At 39.8% G+C, this 22,317-nt stretch overlaps 1 protein-coding gene across 7 annotated transcripts in view; it reads left to right on the forward strand.

Moving 5' to 3' along the window:
* The window catches only part of MYPN (myopalladin), a 63,103-nt gene that overhangs the window by 5,131 nt on the left and 35,655 nt on the right, over positions 1 to 22,317 (forward strand). For 2 of the 7 annotated variants that reach the window (XM_033148959.1, XM_033148960.1), the window contains exons 1-2: positions 10,066 to 10,308; positions 19,619 to 20,494. The exons of 2 other annotated variants lie outside the window; for them this stretch is intronic. In XM_033148959.1, the coding sequence (XP_033004850.1) occupies positions 19,620 to 20,494 (875 nt within the window). In that variant the 5' untranslated portion in view covers positions 10,066 to 10,308; position 19,619. Of the gene's footprint in view, positions 1 to 10,027; positions 10,309 to 19,618; positions 20,495 to 22,317 lie in introns of those variants that run through there. 3 more of the 7 variants (XM_033148961.1, XM_033148962.1, XM_033148963.1) reach the window with 2 other exon arrangements.

The raw sequence follows: 22,317 nt of genomic DNA on the forward strand, positions 1-22,317 counted from the left end.
CAAATTGTAAGTTCAAAATTCATTCTAAGTATGGAGGATTTATTTCTCAGGAGTGCTTGAACTGATAGAAAACAAAGCCTAGTGAATGATAAAAGTAATGATGCAGTTTAAGTTAAAACTGAGTGGCCTACATAAATTTGTTCAGCTACCAATTCTCTTGAAGCCAAACAGTTTCTTCAACCTCTCTCATAACTCATTCATGTTAATAGACAATAAAATCTTAATTAAAAATGTTAGAACTGCAACCTGTGTTTTTTAAAAATACACACAATCTTTTTCTAATAATTGGAACTGGCAGCTACTGTTGTAAGCAGCTGTTAAGTAAGGTTATTGTTTTTCTTTTTCTTAAGGATTTCTAATAGCTTAATTAGAGTTTCTTAGACTTACCCAAATAATTGTTTTTTAAAAGATCATTCGTTCTAAGCTTGTGGGCCAGGTCTGCTCTTCCTTGTTGGAGAAAACAATTATGCATATCACTGGGAAAAGAAGCTTTAATTCATAGCTAGAGAGATTTCTCCTAGGTCACACATATACTAACTAGTCTAAAATGGTTTATGTTAATGCATAGTCTGTCATATCAGACTATATTTTAAATACTGTGACCTGTTCCGTTTTGCCCAGTCATAGTGACTCAGCTGATAATTTAGGCATTAGGGAACACATTGGCTCAGAAAATAAATTAAAAAGCTCAGGAAAATATTCTTCCTTAACTTTATAGTACTGTATAGGCATTTAAGCAACTTTTCTGTGGTGGTGGGGTACATGGGATATATGTTGTTTGTTTAATGGGAAACGGCGGGATTAGCTTTCTGTGCTTTTCATTACATGTTACCCACCACACAACAAACGCACACCCCTTTTGGCTATCGGAGGGAGACTTTTTGCCATTCCCTTGGTGGCACTAGAAAGAAGGTCTTGCTGCTCTCACCACCATATGCATTCAGTTAGCCAACCTGCTTTTGCATACCTGGCAGAAAGGCAGTGCTTCACTGTGAATCCTGTTTGTCCTTAGCACCATTTTTTCTTTATAAATGCCTTCTTATTAAGAACAGTAACACCATTACATAGCAAATCAGATTTGGCAGTACTTTGATGTTTCTGAGAGTGAACAAAGCTAATTTAGAGTGAGGTACAATACAATGCTTCCTGTGTAGACATTGCCTTCTCTCTGACGTAACTTTGTGACGTCAACCTATAGTCATATCTGATGGGCTGTTTGGCAACACTGCTGTTACTAAAATGAGGAAGACGGGGGGGGGGGAATGGCAATAGGTGATTGGAGCTGTGAATATCACTAGTGAGTAGAGCTGCCATATATCCCACTTCACAGATTGCAATCCTCCACTTCCAGAGGCAGCATGCCTTTGAATACCATCAGCTGCTGATGGTATTGATGGTGTGGTGTAATGGTTAGTGTTAGATTAGGACCTGGGAGAGTAGGGTTTAAATCCCAACTTTTGTCATGAAACTCACTGGACGACCTGGGGCTACTCAATGCCTCTTAGCCTAACCTACCTCTTAAGATTGTTGTGGGGATTAAATAAGGAGGAGGAAAACCATGTATGTCACTTTGAGCTCCTTAGATAAAAAGGTGGGATATAAATGCAGTAAACAAACAAACAAATCTCAAGAGGGGTTAGTCCTACTGCACTCACATTCTGTTTGTGGGCTTTCCACTGACAAGTGGTTTGCCACTGTGACAATAGGATACTAGACTAGGTAGCCATTGGCTTGATTCAGCAGGGCTCTTGTGTTCTTATGACTCCCATGTTTCATCAGCCCCAGCCAGGATGACCAATGGCTGGGGATGCTGGGAGCTGTAGTTCACAACATTTGAAAGGCCACAGGTTGTTCACCCTGTTACAGTGGTGAGAATGTTGGAATAGGACCAATATTACCTAGATTTAGTATTTTTCCATGTATAACCCCCCCCCCCCATGTATAAGACTACCCCTGTTTTGGGGGACTCCAATTTAAGAAAATGGGGGGAGATGGCCCAGTTGTTGAGCTTCCTTTGGGGAGGATTGCCCAGAGCTGTTGAGCTTTTTTTGAGGGGGGGGATGCTGAAAATAACTCACATGGGTGACATGCGCTGACAATCACACGCATCACCGATGCAACCAACCGTCTGCCCGCTTGCTGCCAGCAACTGGCAATTGCATGCCCAATTGTCCCAGCGGAAGCCAATCCAAGGTAGCCCTTGCCGCAGTCACCAATCACCCACCCACTTGCTGCAGGCAAGCTCCTGCTTGCGGCTGCAACCAATCGCCTCCCCCCCCCTACACTACCCATGTATAAGACTACCCCCGTTTCTTTCCATTATTTTTGAGTAAAAAAAACCACGTCTTATATATGGAAAAGTACGGTAAATCCTCACTTGGCCATAACATTTGGTGGATGACCTTGTGGCAGGCCATATATCTCTCAGCCTAACTTAATCTCACAGGATCATGACAGGTGGAATTCACTATCCATACAAACATTGTAAATTGTGCATGCAACCATGAATGCAGGATTCAAGCATTATCCATCCATGGAATCTACAACAGCAGCACCCAAACCACTCCGGATCTTCCCTGATGGATTATCTCTTGTGACAATGTATTGGCTCCTTTCCAAAGAGCAAACAGTGCCACTAGGATGGCAAACTCTTTAATTTGCTATATAAATGTTTTGCAGCATAATTTTCCATAGTATACACCAGCTGTCACTCACTTTACATGTAAATGAATGAAATTTAAGGCTAGAGCAAAGAAGTGATTCAGTAGCAAAGGAATAGAAGAATTCCAGTCAGGTAAGTGAAAGAATTAGAGGGAGGGAATTTAGGCTGATGCAGTCATATAAGTTTTCAATAGAGTTGGTGAAACTCTAAACAGCATTTTCCAAATCAACATCTGATAGGGATCAAGGTTAGAAAAGTTAGTATTATTAACTGTATTGACTGCCATGAAGAAATATCTATGCCGGATTACTGTATGGTGAAAGGAGGAGCATGTTAAGTCTTATAGAAACTTCTGCCCCAGCTTAGTATTTGCTTTCAGTGTCAGAATATCAGTTCAGGTTAAAGGCAGAAGTATGACACTGTTTTGAATTGCACTGTTTAATTGGCTTCTTGGTTTGCTAATAGCCTAGAAATATACCAATAATATCAGATTTATCTGGCAGCTCCAAATTTTCTGCCACATTAGTAATTCAGAGAACTTTAGACAGAATAGTTTTTGAGATGAGGAAAATATGCAAGACTGGATTTTACTGAGCCAATTCTCTCAACTCTATAACTTTAGACCTTCACTTTCCAAATAATATTTTTTTTAGAAGAATTTATTAGCATTTTCATAATACAACACAAACCCAGACCCACACCTACAAATACAAAACAATTACAAATACACATAATGCCAGGATTCTTCTTCTTGTTTATATACCTAGCAAAAAAAAAATTCTATTTCCGAATCTTGACGTTTGACTTCCCCTGCCTTTTCACCTTCGGTTTTAAATCCATATTTTACTTTCTTAACACCTTTTCTCTATAAAAAAATTTTTTTACTTAGATTAAAGATAACACAATTATCTTCATCATCCTATTATATCGTAAATCTTAACAAAATATTCTTATAAAAACTAAACTTATTTCTTCTGTCCATTATCATGCTGCTTTAACTTAAAATCCAATATCCCCTTACTTATTCAAAATAAACTTATAATTAACAAACTTCACTCTCCGATTTCAGATAGCATAGCAGACCATTTGAATTTTATATTTAGTACTTCATCCCACCCCCCCTCTGTCCATTGTCTTTCTCTGTCTTTCGCCGGAACCAATCCTCGAGATGTCTTCTTTTACCAAATGTCCACAGATCCAGGCAGTATTCACAACAGACCTTGCATCAAGTTTCAGGGTACACATCACATCATTTCTAGGCTCCTCCGTTTCTTTGTACCATACTTCTTCTTCTTGTAGATATCTTAATTCCATGTCCCATGCCCCCGAGCTCCCACCTCGGGGTCTGGATATTGTAAATTTTCCCGTTCCGGGGCTGCCACCCCCAGAAAACGGTTCCTTTTCCCGGAGTCGCCCAGCCATTTCAGACCATCCTTCAAGTACCCCTTCTAACTCTCTGCCAAGGTTTTCTTCCATTGTGTAAAACTTTTGGAAAGCCTCCTCTGTGGGAAGTAAGTTCTTTTTATTTATAATCCCACTCAAGACTTGCAATTTCCGATTAAGCAGTTCCAGCCTCAAGACAGCAAACATTTCTTCCTCCTTTAGACCAGAGTTCAAAACAAGTTCAAACACGAAGTCCAGCATTTTGGAGGAGAGGGGGAGTGTCAAATTTCAGTTCCTGTCTCTTCCTTCCTTTGTTTCAATTGTTTCCCACGTCAGTCCAAATTTCCCATCGCCATTTTTTCTGAAGCCAGAGTGTAAAGATCAAAACTTTAAAAGGAGATATTTTCTGCCCACTTAATCCCCAAAGGGAAATCTCAGCAGTCTCAGTTTTCAAATTCCAAATACTTTGTATCCATTATTGTAGCAGCAGTCACTCAAACTGGTTATTTTCTTTCTCTCCCGAAGGGAGGGAGGCAGGCTCCTTTTCCTCTTCCCCCCGGATCGTTCCAAAGATATAAAAGTCAATCAAAATCAATCAAATACTCACAACCACCGGGTTCTTTCAATTCACTAAAGACAGGTAGAACTTAGACGCTCATCACAGGCTTTGCCGCCGCATTTACATCCCGGTTGGGGCATGTCCCCTATAGCCCGGCTCCGTCGTCCCTTCACCCCCACTCCCCCTTTACAAGGGGAGCGAGGGAAGGGTTCGGAGCCACAACGGGCACAGCCGGGGAGCCCAGGGTGCGGGACGCTCTTCCCGCACCCCACCGGAGCCCCGCTTTGCGGTAGCGGGGCTCCAAACCCCCGGGATGGACTGGGCGCTTCGCAGCCGAAGCAGCCCACGACCACCCGCAATGGCGTCGCCGCCAGAAGTCCCACTTTCCAAATAATATTGCCTTTTTATCAAATTCTTTTCTTAAATGGGGTCGGGTGCAGAATCATGACCAGGAATTCAGTGAAAAAAGGTGGGGTATTTAGCCCTTTCTGCATGAACAATGATCCCAATGAAAATAACCCGTACAAACACCTGGTGTTGAGGAAAATGGAACTGTCTGCTTGGAAGCAGAGTTGTTATTCCATTTCCAGCTTAACGTGGAGCAGCAATGATTGGGTGGTGTTAAATCATCCATATTCGGAAGCATCCTTAGATCTGAAACTAGCTACAATATGCTTGGTTTTTTTTTTGTTTTTTTTTTGGAGTTCTGCCTTTGAGCGATGATGTGAGGTTTCACAAAGTGTAGTACATTCTCAGGAACAGTAGAGGGAGTGTGGCAAGCAATCAGAGTGAAAAGAAACTGGTTTAAATTTAAAATCCAGCCACTAATCAAATGACTGCTTGCTGCTTCAGCACTTACATAATACAAAAATACATATCAATTCCAGTCATAAAACATACTATCCAATTGTGCCTGTTTAATACCTATTGATAGGCTGCCTGCTTTTCTTGCGAGATAATTTATGCTGAAATTTGGAACTTCTGAAGATGTGCGTATATGGAGCTTGGTGCATTTTTAAAAAATCCCCATTAGTGTGATTTTTTCTGATAATGTGTTTCCTGAGCAATGTACTTTAGAATTAATATTTTTTACTTAAAAAAAGAATCTCTGGCAGGACACTACTCCAACTCCTATGGCATTTAAAAATAAATAAATAAATATGCCTTGTTTAAAGTCCTACTATGAATCTGGACTGAGTAAGACAGCAATTTCTGCCTTCCTAAAGGACAGGACATTTGTGCAGGATACAAAATGGGGTGAGAAGCCAGTGGAAGGATTTGAGGAAAGGGTGACGTGGGCAGAACCAAGAGATGTGAGTAATTTTGGCATGCACATTTACCTTGCTGGATTAGGGCAATAGCATTTTGGTATTTTGTTTTATATGTGTGGTGTTATAGATCAAGTTTCAGTTTTGGAGCTGTCAGGAACGTGACCTGTATGTTTTTCTTACACACCCACACCCCAGTAAATAAAACATTTGTGGATACGTATATTAACCAATTCATCCTTACAACTCTTGTTTAGATGATGAAGAAAATAGAAGTGATTTCATGTATCATTAATGGAAATACTGCATCCAATTCTAGGAATGGTGCCAGTACATGAGGCAGATAGCATATAATTCATAACTTAAAAACACAGAAAGTATGATGACTTGAGAACAGCCCAAGTGTGATGTTGTCTTATTTCTTTTATGATGATGACTCTTAAGGGAGTACCAAGTTCCAGTGGGTTTAGTGTGTTACTATAAAAGCAACTCATTCTCTTGAGACAGACAAATGCCAACAATAATAATAGTTTGGCTGTTTTCAGGCTGCTTACCGTCCGTCTGTTTTAATAGAGTATCACTTTCTTATGTATAAGTAGGTGCACTTGCCATCATATTTTGGGACACCATTTGCAGGCTTATTTCTGCACACTTGCACTTGCTTCTGTAACTGGAGTAATTTAGGGCCTCACTTTCCCAGGGCAGGGAGCAGGTCTTACAGGACTCCTAGCCAATATGGTTTATTAATTACTGCTGGTATTCTAATTGCTGCTGTTCGGTTTTAAAGAGGTGAATGTGGTTTTAATTGGATTGTTGTTGTTAATAGTATGCTTTCTGAAATTTTGTACAGTGACTTGAAAATGAAAGGAAAATGAATTTAAAGATCAACTTCAAGTATGATTTCACTGCTATACATTCTTCCCTCCAGACATTTAGACACCGATGTTGTCTCTCACTTAAAAACAATAGCCAAAGAAGTTAGTGGTGTGGATTTGAGGAAAAGGGATTCTGGATTGAGTCACTAGGAACTTACGTGTGGAGACTGTGTCTTCCTCTAATGTTTGACATTTTGAGGGAGATGTACAGTACACCTCTCCTCACTAGGACATGTCTGGCAAGGAAATGATATATGAATTCTTAATCCTAAAAAATGGTGGGGACATAACCTTCACATATGCTGTCACTTGTCTTCCTCTGTTGACATTCTCCTGATGCTGCCAAGATTGCTGGTTTGGTGGGGAGGAGGAATGCAATACCACATGCATCAAATGGTGTTGCCCCATCATATTTGGTCTGCAATATATTCTCAGTATCAAAACAGTTATTTCTATTGCAGATGCAGATACAAATCATTTATATTAAACGTTGATGACAGATAATGTAAAAAATTATTACTGATGAGATGGCCACCAAATAATGGGCATGTTTGCAATTTGCAGCCCTTTGCCATTTAGAGTTTGGAATATTCAAACATGCAAATAGAGGAAGGGGCAGAGGAGTGTATTGGTACATTGGCTGCCTTTGTCCTAATGACCTTTAACTATATTTTGAGAGGGTCTGTTCCTACACATTTAAATAGTATCAAATACAAACATAGTGATACTTTATCTGTTTATTTGATCACTCCACACACACCCTTACTGTGCAAGCATTGTAAAGGGCTTGCAATGCAATCCATATAAAAATGTAAATTTTCTAAGACTGTTACAGATTCTTAGGAAACCAGACTCAGGTAAGTGCTGAACCCCTGGAAGGTGTGGGGAGGATGTTACCATACGGTACAATACAGTTAGCAGGACAAAAAAAAGAGAACTTAGATTTTACAGCATGCATCTGGCTTATTTCTGTTAACAATAGTTTTTGTTAATTAATTTTGTGTGTGTGTGTGTGTGTGTGTGTGTGTGTGTGTGCGTGCGTGCATATTATAAATATTAGAGTATCCAACCTAATTTCATTTGGTTACATTTCAGCCTGGGTTTTTTTCAATGGAGTCTTAACACCCCAGTCCTAAAACCTTTATTTTAAAGCAGGTTCTATTCATGTCAGTAGTGTGCTTAGGGTCTCAGCCCTACTTTCTCTTACTGTGCTTTTCAAATGTTGAATAGTCAGCCTTTTTACTGATTCCATTTTTTTAGGGCCACCGTAATCGTTATAGTGAAGGATTGCCATTGACTTAAATGTGACTGGGATCAATCTCTACATGACAGTAACTTTACAACTGCGTAACCATAACTCTGTCTTCAAGAGTTTTCTGTTGGAAGTATTTAAATTATGTTTACAAATGGCTTGGTGACACCCTGATATACATTATTGGTTTCAAAAGTTGGAATGTATTTATTGCTATCTTTGTGGAGTGCTAATGTGGCATAATCCATATCGAGATTCCATGCAGGATTTAAAACCTCCGGAAGAGTTTGTGTAGGGTTGTGAAACTCCTCAAGAGTCTCTCCAGTATTGCAAAGCTATGTAAGAGTCTGTATGTCTTTGTGGAAGGGAGGGATCTGCAATGATGTAAATAAACATCCAATTTCTTCACTATTCCAGTATCCAAGATATTCGTGGAGACTAGAATAGTTGCGGAATGCTGTACTTTTATTGTTACAGTTGCATCTAATACCAGGAAATTAAAATATATTTAACCAGCCTGGAACTTCTCCAGTCAATGCTCTGAATGCCATAATCCGCTCTCCATTCAGATTGCTCCTTAAAGACCACCCTTCCTCTGAAGCCATTGCTTTAATCCAATTGAAACAAACTAGATGTTACAAGGAACGTATGGTATTTGTGTGTCTGACCTATCTCCCCCAGTAATATACACTGAAAGTCACATGTTGACACTGTGCCATAACACTCTAAGTTCCCCGCCCCAGTTCTACTTCATTGACATCCCCATGCAAAGGGTAGGGAAACTGAGTATGATTATGTCATCGCATGTGCTCTCAGAGATGAGAGTTCACAGCCGCCATGTGCCCCCTGCAATGTCTAACTTGAACTCTAGTTCTTCCCAGTTGAAGCAAAACCAAGCTATACTTTCTCTATCCATTGAAATTTGCACCTATCTGAAATTTGCAATGCAGTTCGCCAACCAAGGTTGTTGGTTTTTTTTAATGCATCTATTGGGGGAAGTGAGCATAAAAATGAGTATATTAGTGAAAACAACATACAAAAATGTCTGTGGGATGATTACTTGCAAAAATGTGTACATTAATAAAAACTGCACACAAAAATGTGTTTATTGGTTAGTCCTGATATTTTTCATATTTATTTCAGCTTAACTGTGACTTAATTAGCAAGAATACAACCTGATTTATTATATATAACAACAACAGCAACAAAATATTTAAAAGATCACAGCCTTAATAGTGATAAAATGTGCAGAGTTTGCTTAGTAAATCTTAGGTTAAGCCCCTGGGACATAATCCCATAAACAGTTCCTTTTTATTTCAGTGGGACATGTCTTAAGGCTTCATGTACCAGCAACAGACGTTTAGGATGGAGTTATTAATTAAAACATAAGTGGCACCTCACAAACCATGACCTCATGCAACCGTTACAGGCAAAATGGTATTGTAGGCTTATATGCCACTGCTGGTATTTAGGATTGCGTTTTCAGGATGCGAGATGATAACCCACTGCAAGCTGATTTGAATGGATCAGCCAGGCACAATTAAATGCCCTTGATTTCAATGGGAGAATTAAGCACTTGCTTAATTATGTCTCACTGAAACCAATGGGACTTAAAAGGGTTTAACTTTAGCAGGATCATGCCCCCAATGTTTAAACTGTTCGATTTTTTAAATGTATATACTCTTAGCCTTGAATCTACCTAGTTAAAATCTTAAATCTTTATTAGTGGTATGTAATGTTAGGCATCTCAGATATTCTGGGCAATAAGAATAAGGAAGAGCTTAGATCCCACTATTTTCTAATTTTAAAATGAATGTGCCTGCTTTGACAACAGTTTACATAAAACAATACAAAATCCATTTTGAATGAGTCATGCCAAGAGCGTGAGCATCCATCAAAGACATTCTGGGAGGACAGAAAATTATGACCCCCCCCTCCCTTGCATACACACACATACCCTGTAGGTGCTGTTACAGCAATGGAATCCCTTTGCTCAATATTATCCTGTCCAATGAGGTGGAATGTTTCACAGGCACATGGTTTATGAGTCTCAAAATAACTTGGGACCTGCAAACGGACAAATGCTATTGCTTCAGTGGTGACAGGTTGTTCAGCTTCTTACAGCCATCTCCCCCCCAAACCAAGGTTAACGCCTTTCTCCCCCGCTCCACCCGATGGACTCCAATACGTTTTGGTTCCAAAGGACTTGAAGGAATTGCTTCAGTCATTTTAATCTCTTACTTCGGAATCTTTATCACCGTGATTGTGTTGCCAGAGTTGGATTTCAACATCTGGATAAATCAGAAAAGGTAATGTCTTTAACTTTCAAGAGTGAGTGTGTGTTTTGATGAGATTGTGCAGGTGCACGGAGGGTCCAGGAGGGAGAGAATCCATGTTATAGCTGAATGATAATTGTTGCTCAAAAATCATATTAGGTAAGCAAGAAATTTAAAAATTCTCTGTCTTAAATGGCGCAGAGGCACACGAGATTGAATGGAAATGAAATAATCTACAGAATCGTAAAGAGTGTGAAGTGTGGGAGGGAGTCCAAATTCCTTCTGTGCCTGTTTAGGTATTCTAAGTAGAGTCGACAGAAGGCAAAAAATGTATAAATTGCATGGATAAGAAATGTCCCTTTTGAATCCCCCTCTTAACCGTACTTTAAGCAATTGCTTTGTAATCACTAGCACTAAATCCACGCCAATAGTCAGCATTACCTCCTTAAAGAAAATACACACATAGTGTCTAGTTTAATATTGCCCTATATTGAAAGTCTTTCTTTTAAAAAAAAATATTGGGGGGGTGGAGAGAGAGAGAGAGAGTATGTGTAATGTAAAATGATACTGCAAGCTATATTTAGGGTTTGGAGATCTGCTCTGTGGATTAATGTACACAACAGCTGCAGAAACAGTCTTGCTCGAAGGGCATTGCTCTCCCAACACGCCCCCCCCCCAATATCTCCCTCTCTCTTTCTTTCTTTCTATCTCTCTCTCTCTGAAAAAAAAATGGTTTTGATGGTCAGTGGCAAATGTTTGGCCTGATATATTGCAACATTAAGCAGTAATTGAAAGAGTATCATGAAATATAATAAAAGAATGAACAACATAAAAGAGAATTTAGTAAACTCTTCGGTTATCTGTTCGGAACAATTGTTACATATCAATTTACACAAGCAGAAATGTTATTATTTTAAATAAGCTTGAAAAAGAAGTTCCTGGATTTGTAAAGCAAAGCCCCATGCAGCAATACAGCCTATAAATGTTAAACTCTTCAACTGTAAACACCAGGCTAAAGTTATCTATGGTGGCAGAGGGTCTGTTTGCCACCCTTTCAGGATGAAGATGTTTAAAATGTGATCCTTAAGGCCGTGAAAATGCATTTCTCAAGATACCACCCGAGATTCTACTAACAAAGTATGATTACTCCAGAGTAAATTGCTACAGGATTGTAGCTCAGTCTTTTTAGGAATAAAGCTTGTATAATTAATATGCTTTGAAATATGGTACACAACTTAATTAATTTTAAATATTATACTTAAAGTAGTTGTCCCATAGAAGTCAATGAAATTTGATCAGCTTAAACAGTAGCACTTCAGCTTAACCATGTTTGAGGATTATTAATGTAAACACTTATTCAGAATTTTTAGGTTTGTGATTATATGTTTGTGTGTGTGTGTGCTGTTATTTGATCAACATTTTGAGGTACTAAGTAAAATATTTTATATTTCTTATATCTATGCTCCTGAGGCTCCAAAGTTTAATTAATACATTAAGATACATTTAATGACAACATTAAAAATAGCTATCAAACAATATTAGCAACTCAGGATTGCATTAATGTGTGAGTTCATAAAAAGATCAGTATACAAAAGTCCATTTTGTATAAGATCAATCCAGTTTAGAACATTACAATCCTGAAATCACTTGTTCACTAGTTCACAATTGTATCAATGAATTCATTTTATTTCTGATCATTGGGCTACAAACCAGAATCCAGTTATTTGAAAGTAGGCTCCAATGAATTCAGCGAAATTTTTTGCAAATAAAGCAGCTTCAATATAGCAGTTGTTTAGTCGTCTTAGTTGTGTTTGACTCTCCATGACCCCATGAACCAGAGCATGCCTTGGAAACTCTCACTTTCTTCTCAAAGCTTCTCCTCTTTTATGTCCATGGAGTTTTCTTGGCAAAATACTGGAGTGGTTTGCCAGTTCCTTCCCTAGGTGGATCACATTTAGTCTAAACTCTCGGCTATGGCCTGTCCATCTTGGGTGGCCCTGCACAGCATAGCTCATAGCTTCTTGGAGTTATTCAAGCCCCTTTGCCATGACAAGGCAGTGATCCATGAAGTGATCCATGTAAAAACACCACCACCACCTAATTACTGTAGAAACTATACTGTTGCATGCCACCCCATTCTCTGATATTCCAGGGCTTCCAGGTGCTTATCCAGGGTTTGTGTTTCCTTTTAGAATGAGGCACAGTGGAGACTGAGGTGTCTTTATGATACATGGTTTATTTACACAGATATACAAACTGAGCCTCCTCTCTACTAAAGAGCTGGTGGGCTGAATTTTGCCATCAGATCTTGTCCACTAAGCTGCCCACAGATCTGTGTAGTGCATGGCTGTAATAGAAGAGAATGGAAGGGGAGATATAAAAATAGAGGCTGTTTGGTTTTTAGCAACTAAAAACTGTTCTAAACGGTATGGACAAGACCGAACCACACACTTCGACTTCTAAGAAGCATAATTGCAGTGGAATTCAGGGTGGCCTATATTTGGGGGCAGTAGAATCCTGACTTTCAATTTCTTTTTACAGAAGGCAATATATAATATGAGTTGGTTCATTAGAGTTTAACCCCACAACCTTTTTTTTTTTTTAGGCCAAGGCTTAGCTTTGGAATAACGAAATTCATGAGAATATGTTAAGTGGCGTAATAGTGCATTTGCTTATGCTTGCAAGGTCACATTTACACCATACATTTAATGCATTCTTATTCCACTTGAACAGTCGTGGCTGTTAGGGGTGCTGAGAGTTGTTAGAAGACCCCTCATGGAGCTACAATTCCAGCAGCACCCTTAATAAACTATGGTCCCAAGGATTATTTGTGGGGAAACTGCATATAAGAGTGCTTTAAATGTGTGGTGTGGATGTGACCTTTATTAGATCAATCTTCTACCCACTCTAAGCAGTTTTCTTTTGGGGGGGGTGACACTGCTATTAACCTAAAAAGATAAATAGGTTTACTGGGCATAACTACCTATTCTAGAGATAAACTAAAGAACCCAGTTTTATACCTGCCATCTACATTTCTACAACCATGTTCATAGGTGGAGCACATGGATACACCTTTAGTGTTTAATTTGAAATGGGAACTGCATCTGGTCCCATAATCTATTTAAAAAATCAGTCAACATGAGCTTTCTATGTTAAGCATGAGCAGCAACTATTTGTATGCTCATGCCTGCTAGAGAATGCCACTGCACATGTGCAGAGTGCCATTCCATGCCACTGAGTTGAAATGACCAGCTGGTGCACATTTTAGGGCTGAGCTGCCAGGTTCCAATCCCTGGCTATTCCTCTGTCTTCGTTGTATAACTGCTCTGTGGTGTTAAGGAGAGATCACACATCCTTGTTAATAATTTGATATCTATATAAATGTTTTCTTATGGGCTATATATGTGAAATAGCCATCACAGGTCAAAAACTACAAACAGATATTTCATGGAACCTCATCTAAATCACAATACTTTTCAGCAGGGGCACAGACCGGGTCGTTCATTCATTTGGGGATTGTAATGTGATGAACCAGTGAGTGACGATCAAGCATATTTGACTAATCTCTTGAGAGCACCTGATGTAGTAGTATTTCCTCACTGTACTTAACATAGCTGTCAACTTTCCCTTTTTTGCAGGAAATTCCCTTATTCCAGTGCCGTTTCCCATTGCAAAAAAAGGAAGGTTGACAGCTGTGACTTTAAAAAATGCAGTTTGACTAGCAAGGCAATTATGCCCTATTCTTTTTTTTTTCTTTCCTTTTTTGCTGACATGGTGTTTTGTCCTACTATTGATCAGGTTTTGCAGGTTTCTGCAGCCCTACAAAAACCTATAAAACCTATTAACCAAAGCAGGATGAGTGAGGTGTAAAATGATGGTTCTAATGTATGATTACTGCGTTCAATATTCTGGAGGCCGGGAGGGGAGAAGAAACCCAACTGTTAGCCTAAGAGAGGGAAAGCTCTGTCAGCAAGCTTAATATAATTATTTAATTTCTCTCACTTAAAAAAAGTAAATGGCAATCCACTTGAGTTAATAGAAATAATAACTGTGAAGGTATATAGATCAGAACAGTGAAATAAACAGGATTAAAAGGTATATAAAACAAATTTATTTGGCAGGGCCTCTTGTAAACTCAGTCCTAGTATACTAAAGAAACTAAGATTAGAGTTGGAACTACCAGCAGTTACCTTTGAGAAGTTATGAAGGGCAAAAGAGATCACAAAGAATTGATGACAAATAAATATACCGATAGTACTTTCCCCATTAAGAATGGCGAAAGAACCTAGGAAACTGCAGAGAAATTACCTTTACCCACATCCCTGGAAGTAAGTCCTGCTGCATACAATGGGACATTCTTCTTAGTCATGTATAGGGGTTGCACTGTTAGAGTGAAGCTAGAAGTCAATGGGAATTAAAAACATACCATAACAAGATCAATGCTGTATTCTTTAACATGCATTTTTTTTAGTTGATACCTCTTAGAATGCAGTTGATATTTCTTGCCATATGATATTTCTTGCCATATGAGGATTTGAGTATAAGTTTCTTCAGGGGTCATCAGATGTGCTCATTGGGCACCTTGTGGTCAATTTATGACAATTCTTTCTCCATTTCTGCACAGCAGATTAGGGTGAACAAGACAACCATCATGAATAGCACAGTTTGCACCATCACAGAAACAATGTTCACATACAGTTCCCCTGTGCTGCACTGTGCCTTATTTTTGGTAACGATTTTGAACATACTGCATGCAATTCAGTGAAATTTAAGACTACCGTATATAAATCCCATGGATTGAACTGGGAGAGTTAAAGCATGGCCCTGGCTGTTCTGACTGTCTGTAGGAACACAGCTGGTTGAAGAGCTGCTTTGAAAGAGTAGCTTTCAATTATTTGTTTACTAGTATGGGATGAGATTAGCATAGACTCTGAACTGGGTGCTATTTTCAGCAAAAAAGAAAAGAAAGAAAGAAAAGAACAGTAAATGCTGTGGAAGGAAGGATTAAAACTCTGAACGATCTTGAAAAAACAACTTCCAAGTATAAGCATCATATCAGGTGAAGATTGAAAAAGCAAATGTATGCTTATATTTTAAAAGGATTAATGTACTTTTAGGTAAAAGAACCCAGGGATTGTAACTGATCACAAATTATAAATATATGCCAGCAATGTTTTGGTCTCTGCAGGGAGAGACTATTTTTGGAATGTGTGGCACAAACATCACAAGTAGGATGTGACACCCTCTGTTCAGCACAGATCACTCTTATGTTTGAATATTGTATCACCCATTCCACAGCTCAGCTGAGCCACAGTATTTGTACTGAAGCTTATCAAAACAAATTGTTCTACAGCGGCATTGGTTGGGTTGTTCCACAGCTTCACCATACTGGCAAGTTTTTCCTTGTGTTTAGTCAAAATCAGGCCTGCAGAACTCGTAACACACACATACTCCAAGATGACCAGAGCCCACCAGTGACTTGATAAACTTCCAGCTGTCACTGTCTGTCTGAAACTGCAAAAACAGGTGGGTGGGAGGTCATGTACCTAGCAAGCTAGGAGACATAGCTGGGAGTGTTTTTGGCTTTGTGTTGGGCACATATGAGCTAAATAAAATAAAATAATAATACAATAGATGAATTGCACAAGAAATAAATTTATCTAGTCTTCTTCTGGGGTACATAAGAGCCTGCTAAATCAGGCCAATGGCCCACCTAGTCCAACACCCTGGCCTCATAGGGGCCAGCCAAATTCCTAAGGGACACCTGGAAACAGGACATGAGCAAAACTGCATTTTTGGCTACCTGTGATTCCCAGCAAAACAACTCCCCACCCCCCAGACACAGGCTCATTCATGAATAACTATTAAGACTCTTGACCAATTACTGTAAATAATGTTGAGTTGATTAAGCATCTTCATTTCAACCTATGAATTGGCTAATTCAGTGTACATGAATCTGCATATTATAAAAACCCCAGTATAGGAGCCTTTTTGAGAAAATGTAAGAAGCAAAATCTACAATGCGACAAACAAAAGCTGCTACAGATACTTAGAAGCAAGGGCCATCCTGAACATATTTTTAAAAATTCCTGTTACAGTAACATACTAGAACCAAAATAATCCTTAAAAATAAACAAATGTACATTGTGGCTCCACCAAGTAAAATTTGCTCTCACTTATTAAAACTGTGCCCTACTGATCAATCAACTAGAACTTCAGTTGATTAACTTACAAATGTCACTGCTCAAAGCTTGTAGTTCTAGTGAATATATTGGATGGATTAGTAAAATGTTAGTATGACTAGACAAATAAATGTAATCAGTACCTCTAAATCCCTTCAATAACATCCATCGCTACAGTAACCCTGCCTGGCCTTGCTCAGTAATTAGTGTAAAAGAGGGCTATGCGGACAAACAAGAGTAGATCCAGATGGGAATAGGAAGGATGATGCTTTAACAACAGCAAAAGAAGGGAAGCTACTATTTTCACTGCTAAGCAGATTCAGAGAGAGAGTGCTTTCATGCAACATATTTGCTCCATACATACAGCAATCTAAGGGGGGGAAACCTCTCATGCACATGTAATTTCTGAGTTAGCCTTAAGCCTAAATCTAACCGTACTTAACATTTTAATGTAGATCATCTAGGTCAGGGCTGGCCAACTCCTAAGAGACTGTGATCTACTTACAGAATTAAAAACTGGCAGTGGGTTCAGGTCAAAGTTGTTGAGCTTTTTTGAGGGAGCCAGTGATCTACCACAGATTACGATCTACCTGTTGGACGTGCCTGATCTAAAGGGTAACCACACTTTAAGTCCCATTGGTTTTACTGGGGGACTTAACCACATGGTTACTTTTTGCCCACTGAAATTGATTGGAAGTTAACATGCTTTGGCTGCATCATGATTTTTGTTCTTTGGTTTTTAGGTAATACTTAATACTTAGTTGTTGTGTAGGTCAGTTTAGTCACTAGCAGTCAAAACTTTCTAGTATCCCAGTTCCAAAATGTTTCTTCCTTTCATCCAAATTGTCAGCTGCCGCAACACCCCAAGGTGGAGATACTACACACTTAGATTACAGAACTTTGCTAAAATGTGAGCATAGCTAGTGGGTTGCTTTCTGGACAGGAGTCAGGCTCTGATGCATGCTGAATGTGGTTGTTAGGTGTGTGACTCTAGATTAGGAAATGGTAGAGTTGTTCTGGCAGACTTGCAAATGCTGCCTGGAGATAGGCAGTAGCCCTTTTCAGTATGTTGAAGGGAGACACCACGGAGAGGCATCATTGCCTCTGGCAGGTATGCTGACCTCATGATTGTCTCTGGGTATAGACAAGAATAATAAAAACCCTTCTAGTTCAGTTTATGGAAAAAAGAGGCAAAAAAAGAGAGAGGACACAAACACTAAAGATTACTCTTAGCATATCACTTTCCATTATGAAAAACTATCATCTTTCTCCACCCCCCTATTTGCTGTTTTTAGCACATATAGCAGAGTACATCTACTGTCTTTAGCACAGATGGCACCCCCCACCCCCCAAACAGGCTGACCTATGGAACTTATTTCTGATGATCCATGTGTCAAATGCAGGACTTTGGTAAGTTTCACATGCAGCACATGTGTTTTTGCTGCATTAAGCCCCCCCCCCCCCCTTTTAATGGTATACTTAACATAGCAGTGATTCTTCTATGCCTAAGACCCCAGCTGGCTGCTTTTGACTGAACTGCTCAGTTGGCTCAAGAGTTCCTCTTTAAATCAGCTGCACAGTAGAGCTGGTCAAAATTTCTCACGCAGCTCCGGGTCTTCTGCAGACCAGCTGCTGCTTCACAGGGACAGACTGGCCATTTTGACACCCTTCAGCCAGTTGAGAGGCATTGCGCCTGAATTAAATGTATTGCTTTCACAAACCCATCTCTGACCTTTATTTAAAAATTCAAAGGGCCAAACTACTGTATACATGATGTTAAATGTATCTTTGCATTTAACTTATGGGTTTTTTTTAAAATGCAATCATAATAAACTAAGGGAGTGTGGCTGCCAATTAATGGGTTCAGGGAAGGTATGGAAAAGGAACTCAACAATTTCCTCCCCAGCTGTGGCCCTGAGAAAATTAGTTCTTCCAGTGACATTATTTTTTTTGCAGAAAATCCCTGTTTGGCACCAGTGGAAGAATTTCCTCTGAATACAAACACTAGCTTGAGAAGATGGATTTTTCTCATGACTGCAGCAGGGGAGGAAGTGGTTAAATTATCTCACAATACCTGCTCTGATTCTGTTAATTCTTCTCCATGCCCATCAACTGAAGCTATTTGCCTTTTAAAAACCCTGGATGTTAATTGCAAAGTCACATTTGGCCCTTTTGGTCTTATATAGATAGATAATCCCGCCCCCAATAATAAATGTATGTAACTAATTTCTGACACCTTTAAACCTCAGTTTTGGTTTTATAGGTATCACATGAATACATTATTTCAAATATATGCATAATATATGTACTACTATCCACCTCAAGCCACAGTTCAAAATCCAAAAGCAGTGGTAAGAAACAGCATGCTTTTAAGAGAAACATAAGGTCTACAGTGCCATTGAGAGAACAATCTCATGTAAACAGCATTCCAAGTGGAAAGGTTTTCATGTAGATTGAGGATGACCCAGTAGCAGACCCTGGGTTACTTTTAACTGGTTCCAGGCAGCCTAACCAATTTTTTAATCAAGGTACATTAAGAAGTTTGTCCACAGTTTGACTTATAAGGCAGATAAAAAAGTTTTAATGTTGTAAGAAAGGGAAATAATTCACACTGTAATTTGCATTTTATTTTGATTGTGTACTTATATGCATGTAACATGTAAAATGCATACATTTGTATGAATTGTCTGAGTGCATGCACTCTTCATTCACTTCCTGCTAAAATGGACCTCAGCTCAGTGGAAGGAATTTCTTGATTAGGGAGGGTTAATAGCACTCAATCCCTGGTATCTCCAGTTTAAAGGATCTCAGGTTGCAGGGCTTAGAAAGACCTCTGTCCAAAAGCACAGACACCTATTACAGTAGGCTAGAAGGATTCATTAATATAAGGCAGTTTAGTCAGTCCATGGCACCAATTTTTTTTAATGGAATTGGGGGGGGGGCAGATTTGCTGCAAAATGCACCTTCAGCCTCTGCCCTACCATTTGGAGAATAGAGAGGCTCACAAGGATACAGAAATTGGACATCTGAGATGGGGTTCAAGACTTGCTATGTCCCTGGGTAATAGAGTAGACACATCCCCATTTTCCTTTTTAATACAATACCGGCAACAGACTTCCTATTTATGAGGTTATGGTCCTATTTGTACTCTTTGTTAACAGCATGCAAGACAATACTTCAGAATCTTCTACTTCGATAACTCAACTACTGAGAGAGAGCTATTTAGCTGAAAACAACTGCCAAGGGAATAGTGAAAGAAGCAGATCAGAACCGTCTTCACATTCTTTCCACCGTGGCAGTAGTTCGGGGCCTTCAGACGAGGTGGCTAGCCAAGAGGACCTTCCTGATCTTTCAGCCTTTTTGAGCCAAGAAGAGCTGGATGAAAGTGTGAACTTGGCAAGGCAAGCCATCAATCAAGATCCACTTGAGAACAAGCAGGACGAACAGATACATGTGTTCTATCCCTCTGAGTTGAAAAACTCTGGAAATACAGTTTCAAACAAACAGCAGTTCCCATCTAAGGCGGCTTCACCAACTTCAGACAGCAGCCTAAGGAAACAGCAATTTGGTTCCGAGACAGAGTCGAAAAAGGAATTCCTCAACAAGGCTGCAGATTTCATTGAGGAGCTTTCTTCTCTTTTCAAAGCACACAATTCAAAAAGAATCAGGCCCCGAACATGCAAAAACTACAGGAGCAAACTTGAATCTAAAAATAAGGCTGCTCAGGACAGTGGTTCTGCTTTCTCAAATCTCTCCGAAAACAGAGAAAGGCCTTGTGACCCAGTACCGCAAGATTTAGCTGTAGCTGAGCACTCACTTGAAAACCCAGATAACCCTCCACAGGCAGACTTGGAAGCTGTTAATCAGCTAGAAAGTTCAGGGTTAACAACACAGTCACCAGCTGCATCTTTTTATTCTGATGAGACAATAGGCCAACCACCACATTTTACTCAAAAGCTGAAGAGCAGGGAGGTCCCTGAAGGAACCAAAGTGCAGTTGGACTGCATTGTGGTAGGAATTCCAACACCTGAAATCAGGTAAACATGTCCCTGTCTTATTTCTGTAATAGCTTGCATACACAGAGGGTGAATTACTGTACAGTAGTTAAATGTTTTCTCAATGTTTCCTTAGATTGTATTCTAAAAACCATACATTTCTCTTTTACAATGATCCAGTAATTATTCTGTCTGTGACCTTGGAAAGGTCACTTGTGACTGGCATAAGATTGATGCCAGTCACAGGTTTTGGGCAGCTTTTGATGAAAATGCCTGCAGTGGGCCTTCCTCCCTAGCTGCCCATGCACTTGCCCTCTCCTCTGGGCCCAGTCTGCATGACCATGCATGCAGTGATGTAGTGGGGGGGGCCACGGAGGCCCTGGGTGCAAATTTCTGAGGAGGCGCAACAAGGCACCCTCATGACATGCTCCTTCATTGAGGCAGGAGCTGCAGGGAGACAAGCCATGCCTGGGCTGGGGCTTCAGGGCTGGGGCGGCAGCAGCACCTCCTTCTCATGGCAAGGAGGAAGGGGAGGAGCAAGGACAGGAAGTTCTGAGGCTGGCACTTAGAAACTGACCAGTGATGCAGACCCCTTGAAGCCTGCTCTGCGTAAGTGTCAAGGCATTTATTCAATAGTAAATGAAGTTTTGGTCATATATTTAATAAATACCAAAATGTTACTATCCGGTATTTGCCTCCCTACATGGTAGGGGTGGATGTCACCCTCACAAAGATAGAAAGAAAATCACAGCTGCACACATGGGAAGTACATAGCTGAAATTGAACTGAGTCAATGGAGCTGCAGACATGTACATACAGTGGTACATCTGATTACGTACTTAATTTGTTCCGGAGGTCCGTTCTTAACGTTAGCTAATGGGACCTCCCGCTGCCGATGTGCTGCGAGAGCACGATTTCTGTTCTTATCCTGAAGCAAAGTTCTTAACCTGAAGCGTTATTTCTGAGTTAGCGGAGTATGTAACCTGAAGCATATGTAACCTGAAGCGTGTGTAACCCGAGGTACCACTGTACCACATTTGCATTTCCTTGGGGAAGGGACTGCATATGCAGTGCTTTCCACTGCAAGAAGGGCTATGGTTCATTGGTACAGCATCTGCTTTGAATGCAGAAGGCCCCGTGTTCAATCCCTGGTGTATCTAGGTAAGGCTGGGAGAGACCCTGTCTGAAATCCTGGAGAGTCACTGCCTGACAGTTTAGAGAATACTGAGCTAGATGAACCAATAGTCTGACTCAAGGCAGCTTCCTATATTCCTATAGGCACACATGGAAGTAGCAGCACACCTGTCTCCATGGTAGACATTTAAGATCACTCAAGAGACAAAGGATTTCCTTAATATTTGCCAGTTTATGCCCATGTGTGCGTGTGTGAGTGTATGTATGATGGTGCACAGTCAACTGCTGTTCCAAGGACTGATTTTCAAGGAAAAAAATATAAACATGAACATAAACATAATCAAAAGAATTAATTTCCTTCCTTCCCACTCCCACATCCCAAAACAGAAAACTACGGCATCAATTTCCCCCTCATAAGTCTATGTGCATAGTTGGTGGATGTCAGTCATCAGGGTGTTCATTTGAATATTTTATAAAGGGGTACCATATTTCAACAAAATTGTCTGTATCAGATATGTCATTCAGGGTGTGTACTCTTAGTTTCTCAGATACAGCAATTGTCTATACATTGTTTCCATTATGCGATGTGTGATCAAATTCTTTGTTGTTCTTTGCTATAAGTAATTGTGCTGTTACCAGGCGAAAGGTGAAAAGTTCCTTGTGTAACAGTTTCCCATTCAGCTGTTAAAGGTCCCTTTAAAAATAAAACACCAATAATTGCTTGGAAAGAT

Source organism: Lacerta agilis, chromosome 5, assembly GCF_009819535.1.
Source record: "Lacerta agilis isolate rLacAgi1 chromosome 5, rLacAgi1.pri, whole genome shotgun sequence".
Taxonomy (NCBI): Eukaryota; Metazoa; Chordata; class Lepidosauria; order Squamata; family Lacertidae; genus Lacerta; species Lacerta agilis.